Source organism: Hemitrygon akajei, chromosome 8 (assembly GCF_048418815.1).
Source record: "Hemitrygon akajei chromosome 8, sHemAka1.3, whole genome shotgun sequence".
In the NCBI taxonomy this organism is placed as follows: domain Eukaryota; kingdom Metazoa; phylum Chordata; class Chondrichthyes; order Myliobatiformes; family Dasyatidae; genus Hemitrygon; species Hemitrygon akajei.
This window is the reverse complement of record NC_133131.1, coordinates 165201953-165216211: the sequence shown is the minus strand read 5'-3', so window position 1 is coordinate 165216211 and position 14259 is coordinate 165201953. Positions and strand designations below refer to the sequence as shown.

The 14259-nt window shown below is 40.1% G+C and overlaps 1 protein-coding gene across 1 annotated transcript in view; it reads left to right on the top strand.

Annotated features, from left to right (window-relative positions):
* LOC140732397 (obscurin-like) overlaps window positions 1–14259 on the top strand; it is a 530964-nt gene that overhangs the window by 384830 nt on the left and 131875 nt on the right. Inside the window, exons 87-90 of the mRNA XM_073054987.1 lie at window positions 1274–1438; window positions 2520–2678; window positions 5598–5775; window positions 8195–8308. Coding sequence (XP_072911088.1) covers window positions 1274–1438; window positions 2520–2678; window positions 5598–5775; window positions 8195–8308 — 616 coding nt within the window. The remainder of the gene's footprint in view (window positions 1–1273; window positions 1439–2519; window positions 2679–5597; window positions 5776–8194; window positions 8309–14259) is intronic.

The following is a 14259-nucleotide window of genomic DNA, read 5'->3' as shown; positions in this document are numbered from 1 at the left end:
CAGGTCCTGACCTGATTGTAAATGGTGTTACGTGCATGGCAACTAGTACAACTAATTTTAAGGTGTGGGAGTGAGAAGGTAGAGGCAAAACCAATTTCACACGTGAAGCAACTGTGGATAACTAACAGCCAGCTAGATTATGTCTGTTGTCTAACTAACTGGCAAAATCATTAAGAATTTTGAATATTTTTAAACATTCCTCACATTAAAAGCTATTAAAAATATTTCTTGCAATAAATTGCTTTTCCTACGCTAAGTCTGGCAGCAGCAGGCAGGTTTCTCATGCTGTGTAATAAAGATATATTGTAAGAAAATCAGGGTGTATCAGAGTTGGGGTTCAGTTATGAAACAGCAAGCAAAGAGTGGCCTGCAAGTCCGCAACTTCATGACTGGCACAAAAATTCCAAATTTCACAGCACTTATGCTAAGTACACTTGATGCTGATATTTGTTCTTGATACTTGGCTGCAGGGATGTATCCGATTAGCATAAATCAATGCTTTTATTTTTCTCTTCAGATTACAAACATTACACCCAGGAAAAGAAATACGAATTGGATGATTGTTTTAAAGAAAACGCCATTCAGAGTTCAGCCATGACTGGAAGTTCTTGCCACCTGGCATTTAAATTCCTTGTCCCATACTCACCCTGTTCACTGTAAATTTAAGGAACAACATCTTTAATTTTTACAAGGCATAACATAGCCTTCCAGACAATAGATTCAGTAATTTTAGATAATGAATCTCCGACTCCATTTATCCTCCTCCAGAACTAGATGTCCCATTATTATCTAAATGTTCTATTATTTCTAGAAATCCCATATTGTCTCTTCTTTACATTGCATCTTTCCATCCTATCACAGGCATTCACTTCTCACCTTTCTCTCCTTCCCACTTCCCCGTATCTAAAAATTATTTTTCCAATATATTTTCAATTCTGACAAAAGTACGTTAACTTTCTGTTCAGATGTTGTCTGAATAGATGGATGTTATATCTGTTTTATTTCCGATTTCCAGCATCTTTGGTATTTTAATATGCTATCTAGAATCCACTCTGTGTGGAATTTGAATCTATTGTTAAACAGTATTTGACTGATAGCTTTTTGATGATGACTCCCCTTCACCATAACATTTGTAGTAACCTGGTTGGAGTCCAAATGCTAATTGTCTTGCCCTCTGAAGCATCAGAGAACAATTTGCGAATTATGTGTTTCTGATTTGTTTAATAGATTTTTAAACTTGTGCAATGATTTTTCATTTACATCTCATTCTCAGGAGCTAATTTGCAACAAAGCAAGAAGCAATAAAAACTGTGCTTTGTTAGAAGAAGCATATGCCGTAGTGTCTGCACTTCCAAAGCAAGCTGATAATAATTTGCATGTTTCCATGATTGAAAACTATCCAGGGACTTTGGAATCTCTTGGTGATCCAATCAGACAGGTATTTTAAAATATCTTTTTTCATTAACAATAAAATCATATTTTAATGGAATAAGAACATCTGTAGGAAGTTCAGCATTTACTGCTGAACCTGACTGCCGTTGGGAAAGCTGATGCAGTCAACCTTCCTAAGCTCATGCAGCTGGTGTAGTGCATTCTACAATTCTGTATAAATGACAGTGAAGGACAGGTTTGCTACTGATACCATGCAAAAGTTCATCAATCTGGGATGATAGGACAGTTGTATGAAGAATATCAAGTTAACAAGGTTTGTATTCACCAGAATTTAGAAAACTGAGACAAGATCCAATTGAAATAGATCAATCAGGGCTTTAAAAAGATGCTTCCCTTGGCTTTGGAGAGCAAGGATCACGGTCTCAGATTTTTAGAAAAAGAGGTTGAGAACTAAAAATAAGATTTAATAAATTTAACCATTTAATGAATTTATCTGTTCACATATTGAACAGATTCATAGGAAGAGAGGAAGGTGATATGTTGCATGGCTGTGCTTCACATGGCAGTTCTTTACGACAGCAAGGAATGTTTATTTTTTAGTTTCTCGCTGTGCAAGAATGTTTTCTGTCTGTCTACTTTGATTTTTAAATTTACCCAATTTATCATTAAACAAACTGAAGAATTTAGCCTATCTAACAAAATATCCCTGAAATCTTTTCCTACCTTCTGGATTTAACTGAGAAGGTGGTAGTGTGCTTAAATATTCCATATGGTTCTTAAAATTATTTTTGGCATGGTCTCCACAGCCATTACAATGAAGGATTTTCTTATTTGTAATTGGCATGTCCCCTTTGACACTCATCAATCTGGTAAAGATGAAGAAACAGGTAATGTATCATCATATAGAAATGTGATGCCTTGCAAGAGGACTTTGGGATAATAGAGTCCCTTACATATCGGCTGATTTCTTTCTTGTTGCTGGTACTTTGTGACAATTATTTAATGCGGGAATTGGCACCTAATTCAGTCTGATCTGATGTAGATTTGAATATCTATATGCAGCATTTTAGAATATTTTTACATTATTCCCACAAAAATAAAGTTGTTCTTAATTGTGTTTTCCTTAGGGGCACTTCATCGTGTGGGAGGGAGCTCCTGGTGCAAAACTATCATGGAAAGGTCACAAACGTATTGTTTTTCTCTTTAAAAACCACTTATTGATCTGTAAAACAAGAAGAGACAGCAGGACAGATACACAATGTTATGTCTTTAAAAACCTGATGAAGGTTGGTATTACATATTTTCTTTCTAACTCAGAATTGTATCGTTTTCTTTCAAATGCTAAACACAAGTTCCCAGGGATGTCCATAGCTTTGTTGGATGTTGTGTGACCAAAACCTGCTAGTCCATGCAAATAAATATGAGCAGGTTCACTTACTGTATGTTGATAGTGAAATTACATCCTAAACAGACTTTTCCTAATTTCCATGGAAAAATAATTCCTGGTTTAGCCTGCTGTACAATGCTCAGGTACCGTGCTTGAATCAGAAATCTGGGCAGCCCTGAACTAAACCTCAGTGTGAGACTGAATCTTTCATCTGTAACAGTATGATTGTTTTTAATGTTCCTAATTAGCCTTTCCATCAGTGTTATAAGCCTCTGCCAGAAACCTCAGCAAACTAATCAGGCTAGTATAGCAAAAAAGATCTGTCACTGAGTCTGAATCTTTAGTGCTTTGTTTTCATTGTTCTTATAAAAGGATCAATTAAGAATTATCTTCTTTTATATGTAATTGATTTTAATAGATTTTAATGTGACAAGACAGTTTAACAGATAAAGATTTAACAATGTACTTTTATTCTTTCAACTAAATTTGAAGGGTTAGAACATAGAGCAGACCCTTCAATGTTGTGCTGAACCAATAAAATTAGTCATCAAATGGCCAACTAAACTAATCCCCTTCTTTCTACAGGTTGTCCATATCCTTCTATTTTCCTGACAGTCATGTGCTTAAATGTCTCTTTAAAAGATCCCTAATGTATCTGCCTCTACCACCACCCCAGGCAACACATTCCAGGCATCTGCCACTCTCAGTATAAAAAATCTTGCCTTGCATATCTCCTTTGAAATTTACCCCTTCTAAACTTAACTGCATACCCTCTGGTATTAGGCATTTCAACCCTATGGAAAAGATACTGTTTGTCAGCTCTACCTAGCCTGTCATAATCTTCTAAACCTCTATCAGATCTCACCTCAGCCTCTGCCACTCCAGAGAAAACAACCCAAGTTTGTACAAACTCTCGTTATAGCACATGCCCTCTAATATAGGCAACATCCTGTTAAACCTCTTCTGCACCCTCTCCAGAACCTTGCCATCCTTCCTATAATGGGGCAACCAGAACTGTATGCAATACTCCAGATGTGGCCTAACTAGAGTTGTATAAAGTTGTGTAACACTTACCCAACAGGCTGGTATATGTCTAGGGGAAAAGGAGATCCAGCCACACACCAACCCTGCCTCCCGTACACGCAGGTGCTGTGAAAATCGAGTTTATGCCTCGTGCCCGCCCACAGTATCAAACCCACAACAAATACCATTATGAAATACACTTTAAAGAGTTTACTAAAATTAAAAGAGTATTAGGCAAAACAATAGATATGCGAGGAAAAAAAACAAAAGGCGCCAACTTATCAAAGTTCAGTCAGTTTAGTGCACATCGTTGGAGCTCAACCATCGAACCATCCAACCCCTCGTTGCTTGCCTCCGACCTCCATGTCTTCGCACCTAGGACCCCCCGGTGGTCTTCCGAGCAGCGCAGCGCACGTCCACCTTCCTCGGCGTCTTCCTCCCGACTCTCCACCAAAAGCCCGCGAAAACCCCTTCCCCACGTGCCCAGCCTCACAAGACAAAATAACATTCCCCATTGGTTAACAAATGAATACAATTACCATATCAGCAGTATAAAGCAAAACAACTGCGAGAGAAACACTTATCAGACAAAGAAGCATTCCTACTCTTAACAAACCAAAAAAACCCATTTTGAGTAACATACACAGGACATTGTACAGTTGCAACATAACTTCTGAACTCATTTTCTCAACTAATAAAGACAAGCATACAATATGCCTTCTTAACCACTCTGTCAATCTGTGTAGCCACTTTCTGGGAGATATGAACTTGGAATCCAAGATCTCTCTGATCATCATCACAGTTAAAGGGCCTTGCTCCACACAAAGCCATGCTGATTCTCCCTAATTGTAAATGCTCATAAATCCTATCCCTAAGAATTCTTTCCTGTAACCTCCTTACCACTAACATGAGACTCACCAGTCTGTAGTTTCCAGGATTATCCCTGGTTCCCTTCTTAAATAATGAAAGTGGTTAGAGAGGACATGGAGATATTGGTTAAGGGTTGGAAATGTACAAGTAGGGTAACCTCCTTGGAAGAACAAACATAACAAAATTTTGTACGCATACAGTTTTGTGTACATATGCTGGCTTGCTGCAGGGGTAGAATTGGGGCCCAAATGTCAAATTGTGCATAATTTACAGACACAATTCTATTTCTTTCCCACAAATGCAGTCTGAACGACTGAGTATTTCTAGCTTTTTTCTGTTTTCATTTTGTTTATTAACGAAGATATGCTAAAAGTGTTTAATTTTTAGATCCTGCTCAGAAGTTTATAAACTCTCTTAATTAGTGTAAATTCACAGGGCAATTAATTTGATTTTGAAGCCAATGATTATTTTTAAACTGGCAGAAACTTGAATTGTGCTGAACATGTGATCTTTTGTGCTGTCATTGCCAACTTGTAATATGGTGCAAAAAGCACAGTGCAACAGAGCAAAAACTAGGCCAAAGCATTTCTGCTTCTGTTTCAGAACATTTAGATGGTCAATTTATTATTTTTTCAATAAATAAAATTATTTATACACTCAGGAGGTCAAGCAACTTTAAAGAGTTAACATTTCAAGGCCTCTCATCAGAATTTTTTTGTATCGTATTACTGTTGGAGCTATGTAGTTTATTAAAACAAGTGGTCTGGGTTTTCCTTTGAATAAAATATTTACTGTTCATCTTTGTAAAACCTTTGTGATCTTTTGATGATGTTCCATATTTCACCATTCTTGAAGGTGAACATACAACATAAGAATCACCTTTTAAAAATATTACCCAGAATTTACACTCCTTTACTTCCCCTAGCTCACTAATATTGATGTAAATGACTTTGTGGAGGGCGATGAAAGATCCTTTGAAATTTGGCACGAGCGAGAAGACTCTGTACGTAAATACACTCTCCAGGCACGGACTGTGAATATTAAGATATCATGGTTGAAAGACATTTGTGGCATCCAGCAGCGCTTCAGTATACCTGCATGGAGTAAGTACATAACAAAATCCAAGCTATAAAAATTGTGCTTCTAATTTACAAATGTGTCTCAGTGATTTGGAAATAAGGATTATACACCAAATAATTAAACATTTTGACCATAATGAAGTAGTGAAGTTATTGAACATATTTGTATAGTTGTTAATATTTTCAAGCTGCATGTAGTATAAATATTATCCTTTCTATAATTTGTCCTACAATTTTTTGTGTAACTCACTGCCAGCTCTAAAGAATGGATTTGATTAGAGTAAGTAATCCAAAGTTTCTTCTTCATGCAGGTGTTTGTTTAACTTTAATTATCATTCTACCATACATGATATACAAACAAAACAGTGTTCTTCCAGGGCCACAGTTCCAAACACATTACTGATGGTCATACACAGCCTAAGGCATTTATAGCACATATAAGATTGCAAGTAAACATACAGTCACACAAAAATATACGTAGCCCAGGTCCCTGAATGACGTCCAATAAATTGGTGGTGCATGAGTGTTATTGCCATGTACAAGCAGCTCTCAGCAGTCCACAGACAAACGTGCACATGGATGCATGCAATCTTGCTTATCTCCCACTGAACAAACACTGGATGACAACACTGATGGGAAAGGGCCAACACGCACCCCAGCATGGACGCCACGCTACACCATCTTTGGCGTCACCTCCCTTGGACTGCTGCAATAGGCAAGCAAATGAAACATTTTATACATTGTAATCTGCCTCAATCTCAATTTCAGATAAATCCCACATTTGTGACAAATATTATTTTTATTTCTGAGTGAGTCATCCTTTTGACTTGATCTTAATTTAAGGTATTTTTTGCTCCTGTAACCATAAGAAACTTTTATGACTTTCTGACAGTCAGAAGTAGAAATATATGTCCTTTCAACCTACTACATTAGATTCTCTCATGGGCCATATACAATGTCATGTTTAACCCACTAACACAAACAGTCGCATCCTATGATGAATATAATTTGAATCCTTTACTGTACATTCTATAAAATATTTTATTGATGTTTTCAAGAGCCATCGAGTTACACAGCATGGAATCAGGCTGATCAAGGTGCCCCATCCAAGCTACTTGCCAGCATTTGGCCCATAATTTGCTAAACCTTTCAATCATGTACTTGTCCAGCTGTCTTATAAAAGTTGTTATTGTAGCTACCTCAACCCCTTCCTCTGGGTGCTCATTCTACAAACATACGTTCTCTTTCCATCTTAAAATATTGTCCCCTAGTTTTGATTCTCTAACCCTGGTATAAAAGACTGAGTTTGTGTACTCAATTTATGCCAAATATTTTATACAAATCCATAAGATAGCCTCTTAGTCTTCTGTCCTCTAAGGAATAAAATCTTTGCCTATCTAACCTCTGCCTATAATTCAGTCCTTCAATTCATAGCAGCATCCTTCTAAATCTTTTCTGCGAACTTTCCACTTGAATAACATCTTTTTTGTAGCAATGCAACCAAACTGGACTCAATACTCCAAGTCTAGCCTCACCAGTACCCTGTACAGTCATACCAATATCCTCAGTGTCTTGAATTATGAAGACCAGCATGCTAAAAACCTTTTTCCATAACACTATAAGACAAAGGAACAGAGTTAGGCCATTTAGTCCATTGGGTCTGCTCCAACAGTTGATCATGGCTGATATATTTTTTTCCTCAAAACTCCATTCTCCTGATCTCTGCCCGTACCCTTTGATGCCCTTACTAATCAAGAACCTATCAACCTCTGTTTTAAATATATCCAATGTGTCAGCCTCCATAGGTGTCTGTGATAATTCCACAGACTTGCCATTCCCTGACTAAAGAAATAGCTTCTCATCCCTGTTCTAATGGGATGTCTTTTTATTCTGAGGCTGTGCCTTCTGGTCCTAGGCTCTCCCACTACTTGAAACAACATTATCCACTGTATCCTATCATTTGTCTGCCTCCCTTCTTAAAGAGTGGAGTGACGTTTGCAATTTTCCAGTCGTCGTACATTCTCTTCAGCTACCTCTTGCAGAACCCTGGGGTGTAGTTCATCTTGTCTAGGTAACTTATCCATCTTCAGAACTTCCAGTTTCCGAGCTCCTTCTCTTTAGTATTAGTGACTACATTCACATCTGCCCCTGACTCTCAAATTTCTGGCATGTTGCTGAAGTCTTCCACAGTGAAGATTGACGCAACGTACTTATTCAGTTCATCCACCATTTCTTTGTTTCCTATTACTACTTTCCAGGTAGCTTACCTTCATATTTCATCTTTTCTCCCCATTTGGCTTTACTTGTTGTGTTCCGATGGATTTTAAAAACTTCCCACCACTATAGTTTCCTGCTAGTTTTTGAAATATTGTATGTTTTAATGCTTCTCTTTAACTTCCCTTGTGAGCCATGGTTGAATTAAGTGGGTGTTTGTGTTTTTTAGATCCCCCAGAATTTGTGGAGAAACTGGCAGATTGCACTGCTGAAATGGGACAAACAGTGAAATTAGCATGTCTGGTTATTGGAAATCCCAGACCAGTTATCACATGGTACAAAGGTAATATCACAGTTTACTGATAGACTATGTGACTATAATATGCATCCTGGCAAAAATACAGATATTATTATCCTTTGCCATCTTTTCAGAGAAGCTTGTAAGAGTTCATCGTTTATGTGACAAGAAAAACTATGTGGACAGGAAAACCACACATTTGACTTCTGATCTCTACTAAGCTGGCTATCAGAGTTGCTGTAATCAGCCTCAGAGTCCTGAAAGGGAAAAATAAACATTGGAAGTAGAATGATACAGCATTGGAACAGGCCACATCTGTGCCAATGATAATGCCAATTTAAACTTTACATCTCCCTGTCTATATACAGTGCTGTGCAAAGATCTTCACTATATATATGGCTAGAGTGCCTAAGACATTTGCACAGTACTGCAGTAATTTTATGTATTGCACTGAACTTTGCTGCAATTTTTAAAAAAAAAACTAATTTCATGGCAAATGTGAGTGATGATAAACCTGAATCTGATACAGGAGTCTGTTGTGGACTGAGAGTGGGAAGGGGGTAGGGAGAATGGAATCATAGTTGGGAAAAGGGGAAGAGAGAGGGGAGAGTGTGGGAAGCACTAGGAAGGTATTGTGTAATGATCAATAAACCAGTTGTTTGGAATCAAATTACCTTGCCTGGTGTCCAGGACTAGGTGTGTCTGCACCCTCGCCACCCACCCCCTAGTACTCTACACCCCTCCCGCAGTTCTCCACCCTCGCCATTCCCAGCATTCTTTGCTCTTGCCAGATTTACAAAGTCACTCTCCTCTCCATGTTGACAAATACAGTACTGTGAAAAGTCTTAGGCATCCTAGTTATATATAATGTGCCTACAACTTTTGCGCATTACTGTACTTCCATTCTTTGTTCATGTGTCTGTCTAAATGCCTTTAAACATTGCTATCATGCACACTTCTACCATCTTCTAGGCAGAACATTCCAGGTACCTATCACTTTCTGTGTAAACAAACCTGCCTTAGAAATCTCTTTAAAGCTCTTTAGCCATACCCTTTAGATACATAATGAAATTTAAGTTGTGCATGTTTCATCCTTTGCAAGTATAAATGGAACTTTTTAGTGCAATTTGCAATCTTTGTGAAACACTCGTAGCATAAGTGGGAGTGAATTTTTCTCAAACATTTTATGCTTTTTTCCAAGGTTCAACGAGCATTGCATTTCATCATTGAGTACAAGAATGTCTTATTACAATTGTACAGGACCTTGAAACAACAAGTGTTGTGTTCAGTTTTGGTCTCCATAACTGAGGAAGGAAATTCTTGATTTAGAGGGATGGCAAAGGTTCACCAGACTGACTCCTGGACTGTATAAAGATTGAGTTTATTTTAACTACAGTTTAGTAGTATTGTATTTGGCCCTTATCCCTATTTTTTTTTCTTTAGTATGTACCTTTCTAAATATCTTTTAAAAGTTATACCGGTAATTGTTTCCAGTGCTACCACTTGCTCTGGTAGCTCAATCCATGTATTTATCACACTAAGTGTGGACAAACTTGTCCCTCAGGTCCCCTTTAACTCTTTCCCCTCACTATAAAGCCGTGCCCTCTAGTTTTAGACTCCCCTACCCTTGGAAAAGGATTGTAATCATCCACTTTACCCATCTCCATCATGATTTTATAAACCTCTATAACGTTACCCCTCAGCCTCCTATGCCCCAGAGAAAGCAGCCCCAGCCTATCATCTCTCCTTATAACTCAAGCTCTCCAATCCCAGCAACATCTTGATGTGTCTTTACTGCACCCTTTCCAGCTTAATGACATCATTCTTGTAGCTAAGCGACCAGAACTACACACAATATTCCAAGTGCATTCTCACTAACATATTGTACAACAGTGACATGACACCCCAGCTGTTGTACTCAGTGCACTGAGCAATGAAAACAAGTGTGACAAATATTTTCTCCCTGTCCACATGCGTTGCCAGTTTCACAGAACTATGTACCTGTACCCCCTCATTCTTGTTTCTACAACATTCACCATGAACCTGCAATTTACTGTTTAAGTCACATTCCCTGTTCTTCTGTTTCATCTCCACTAGCTGTTTTCATGTCTTCCAATCTAGTGTAATGCATTTACGTTGACAGTATGATCTCCTCTGTATTAAGGGAACCAAATGTGGATTGGATGATTGCATTCCCTACTAAATGATTTCTCCATCCCACTCCCTCTCTAACCTATGTATCAATGTGTTAATTTGCAGTGCTTTTGCAGTGCCCTTTGTGGGCATGAGGTACAACATTCCATTTAGGGCCTGATGCAGCTTTCAGATCTCACTTCCATGATGTGTATCCGAAGTGGGCACTTTTGCAGTAGATTGACTTGTGAATGGTAATACTAACTTAGCTTTTCTCTATCCTCTGACTGCTTGATCTACTGGGCTTTTCCAGCATTGTCCCTCTCTATCTATTTATCTATCTATCTATCTGCCTTTATCTATTTATCTATAATCCAGATAGTACTGAAAACAGCATAGATTAAGGGAAAACCTGGCCTCATTCTAAAACAGATTGTCATCTCCATCCATCCACTTGTTGTCTGCTTCTTGCCACTATTTTTCAGCAAAGCATTTGATAAGGTACCCCATGCAAGACTTATTAAGAAAGTAAGGAATTATGGGATCCAAGGGACATTGCTTTGTGGATCCAGAATTGGCTTGCCCACAGAAGGCAATGAGTGGTTGTAGACGGGTCATATTCTGCATGGAGGCCGGTGACCAGTAGTGTGCCTCAGGGATCTGTTCTGGAATCCCTTCTCTTTGTGATTTTTATAAATGACCTGGATGGGGAAGTGGAGTGATGGGTTAGTAAATTTGCTGATGACACAGAGGGTTGGGGTGTTGTGGATAGTGTGGAGTGCTGTCAGAGTTTACAGCGATCTGGAAGTCTACAAGAAGTTCAAGAGCTTCTTTGTAATTTCAAAGAAATTTTTTCTAAACTCCAACAGATATAAGTTCATTCTGTTTGATTTTCTTCATTAATTGATTCCTTCAAACAATAGGATGCAAGTAGAATGCAAAACTGGGCTGAGAAGTGGCAGATGGAGTTCAACCTAGATAAGTGTGAGGTGGTTCATTTTGGTAGGTCAAATATGATGGCAGAATATAGTTTTTAATAGTAAGACTCTTGGCAGTGTGGAGGATCAGGGGGATCTTGGTGTCCGAGTCCATAGGACACTCAAAGCTGCTGCGCAGGTTAACTGTGTGATTAAGAAGACATACGGTGTATTGGCCTTCTTCAACCGTGAGATTGAGTTTAAGAGTTGAGGGGTAATGTTACAGCTATATAGGACCCTGGTCAGACTCCACTTGGAGTACTGTGCTCAAGTCACCTCACTACAGGATGAATGTAGAAGCTATAGAAAGGGGGCAGAGGAGATTTACAAGGATGTTGCCTGGATTGGGGAGCATGCCTTATGAGAATAGATTGAGTGAACTTGGCCTTTTCTCCTCGCATCGACGGAGGGTGAGAGGTGACCTGATAGAAGTGTATAAGATGATGAGAGGCGTTGATCATGTGGATAGTCAGTGGCTTTTTCCCAGGGCTGAAATGGCTAACATGAGGGGGCATAGTTTTAAGGTGCTTGGAAGTAGGTACAGAGGAGATGTCAGGGGTGAGTTTTTTTTTAATGCAGAGAGTGGTGAGTGTGTGGAATGGGCTGCTGGCGATGATAGTGGAGGCAGTTACAATAGGGTCTTTTAAGGAACTCTTGGATAGGTACATGGAGTTTAGAAAAATAGAGGGCTATGGGTAATCCTAGGTAATTTCTATATTAAGTATATGTTCGACACAACATTGTGGGCCGAAGGGCCTGCATTGTGCTGTAGGGTTTCTCTGTTTCTATCTTATAAGTCCTCATTTCCAGTTTTGATGAAGTCTTGCAACTGAATTGTTAACTCTGCTTCTCTTTCTACAGATGCTGCCTAAGTTGCTGAGTGTTTTCAGCATTAATTTTTGTTTTTCTTTATTATGACTTCTAGCTCCTAGAAGTAGTGGTAGTCTTTCAGATTCGAAGAAGACGTGCTGTTGTGCAGTTCATCTGTGAACACGGAGGTGGCTCTGCAGTCCCAATCTGGAAGCGCGGAGTCTAGCACAATGGGGGCACTGGAAGTCCGCTGTTGTAATAACTGTGGCTGCTGTTCTGTGACGCCGCTCAAGGTTTTCCATCAGTTTTTGGCAGCGCCTGTCTTCAAAACTGGTGTAGGCTTCATAGCACAGGGCTCACCAGTGGGTTCTGTCAGCAGCCTCAGCTTCTAGTTCCCTTGGCTGGATGTCACAGTAGCGTAGGGTTTCTTTCACAGCGTCTTTGTAGCGCTTGCGTGGGCGACCTTGAGGTCTCTTTCCAGTCTCCAGTTCACCGTAGAGCAGCTGGCGAGGCATACGGTGGTCGTCCATTCTGATGACATGTCCCACCCATTGTATCTGGGCTCTGATGATCAGGGACTCAATGCTGGTGGATTCCACATGATCTAAGACCTCCAAGTTGGAGACATGGACTTGCCAAGGATGGAGCGGAGGATGCGCATGTGAAATTTCTCCAGTTGTTTGATGTGTTGTCGGTATAGAGTCTAGGTTTCATATCCATATAGGGGAGAAGGGATGACCACAGCTCTGTAGGCTTTCAGTTTTGTGGAGATGCGAACGTTGTGTTGATTGAGCACTCTGGTACACAGCCTCCCCAGAGCCTGGCTGGCCTTGCTGATACTCAAGTCAATTTCTTTGCCCGAAGACCCATCACTCAAGATGATGGTTCCCAAGTATTTGAAGCTGTTTACATTTGTCAGCTGGGTATCGTCAACAGTGATTTTTGGTTCTGTGGGGTTGGTGTTTGGCATGGGCTGGTGAAGTACTTCAGTCTTGTTAAGGCTGATCGTCAGGCCAAAGGGCGTAGCAGCGTCTGAGAATTTATTCAACGTCAACTGTAGATCACTGTCTTTGTGCACCAGGAGCACATGGTCATCAGCAAAGAGGGTTTCTTGAATGACTGTATGGAGGCACTTCATCCATGCGTTCAAGTGGCAAAGGTCAAAGAGAGAGCCATCTATCCAAAGGATGTACCCTCCCTCCTTTAGACCTTGGGCAGCATGTGACAACACGCAAGTGAAGAACAGATTAAACAGAACTGGGGCAAGGACACAGCCCTGCTTCACCCCATTGGAAATAGCAAATGCAGCTGACGTATCACCACTGCAAGGGACCTGTCCTGTCATTCTGTCGTGGAGCAGCTGAATCATCTTCATGAATTTCCTTGGGCGTCCGTAACGGCTCAGGATGATCCAGAGAGCCTCCCTATTTACAGTGTCAAATGCCTTTGTCAGGTCAGTGAAGACAGAATAAAGAGGCTTGTTCTGCTTGATGCACTTCTCCTGGACTTGCCTCACAGCAAATATCATGTCTACTGTACTCCGTTCTGGCCGAAAGCCACACTGCGCCTCCGGGAGGTTCCTTTCCGAGACAGTGACAAGTCTGCTCAGGAGAATGTGGGCAAAAATCTTGCCTGCAATGGACAGCAGTGAGATAACCGTGTAGTTTCCGCAGTCTGATTTGCTTCCCTTGTTTTTGTAGAGAGCCACAATGAGGGCATCGCGGAAGTTGTCAGGCATCTCCTCTGTGATCCAGATGTCTTCCAGGATGTCTTGGAATGCCTGCAAGGCATTTGGGCCTAATGCTTTTTAGATCTCAGCAGGAATGCCATCCTGCCCTGTTGCTTTATTTGAGTTCATCTGCGAGATTGCTTTCTTGATCTCATCAGTAGAGGGTGGCAGGTCTAGGTCATCCAGGACTGGCTGCTGAGGGATCTGCTGAAAAACATCAGGATCAACTGTGGTCAGCCTATTGAGAAGGTTGGAAAAGTGTTCAGCCCAGCGGTTTTTCAGTCCTTCCTGGTCTTTGATCAGGCTCAACCCATCAGATGACAGCAAGGGGGAGCATCTTGATTTAG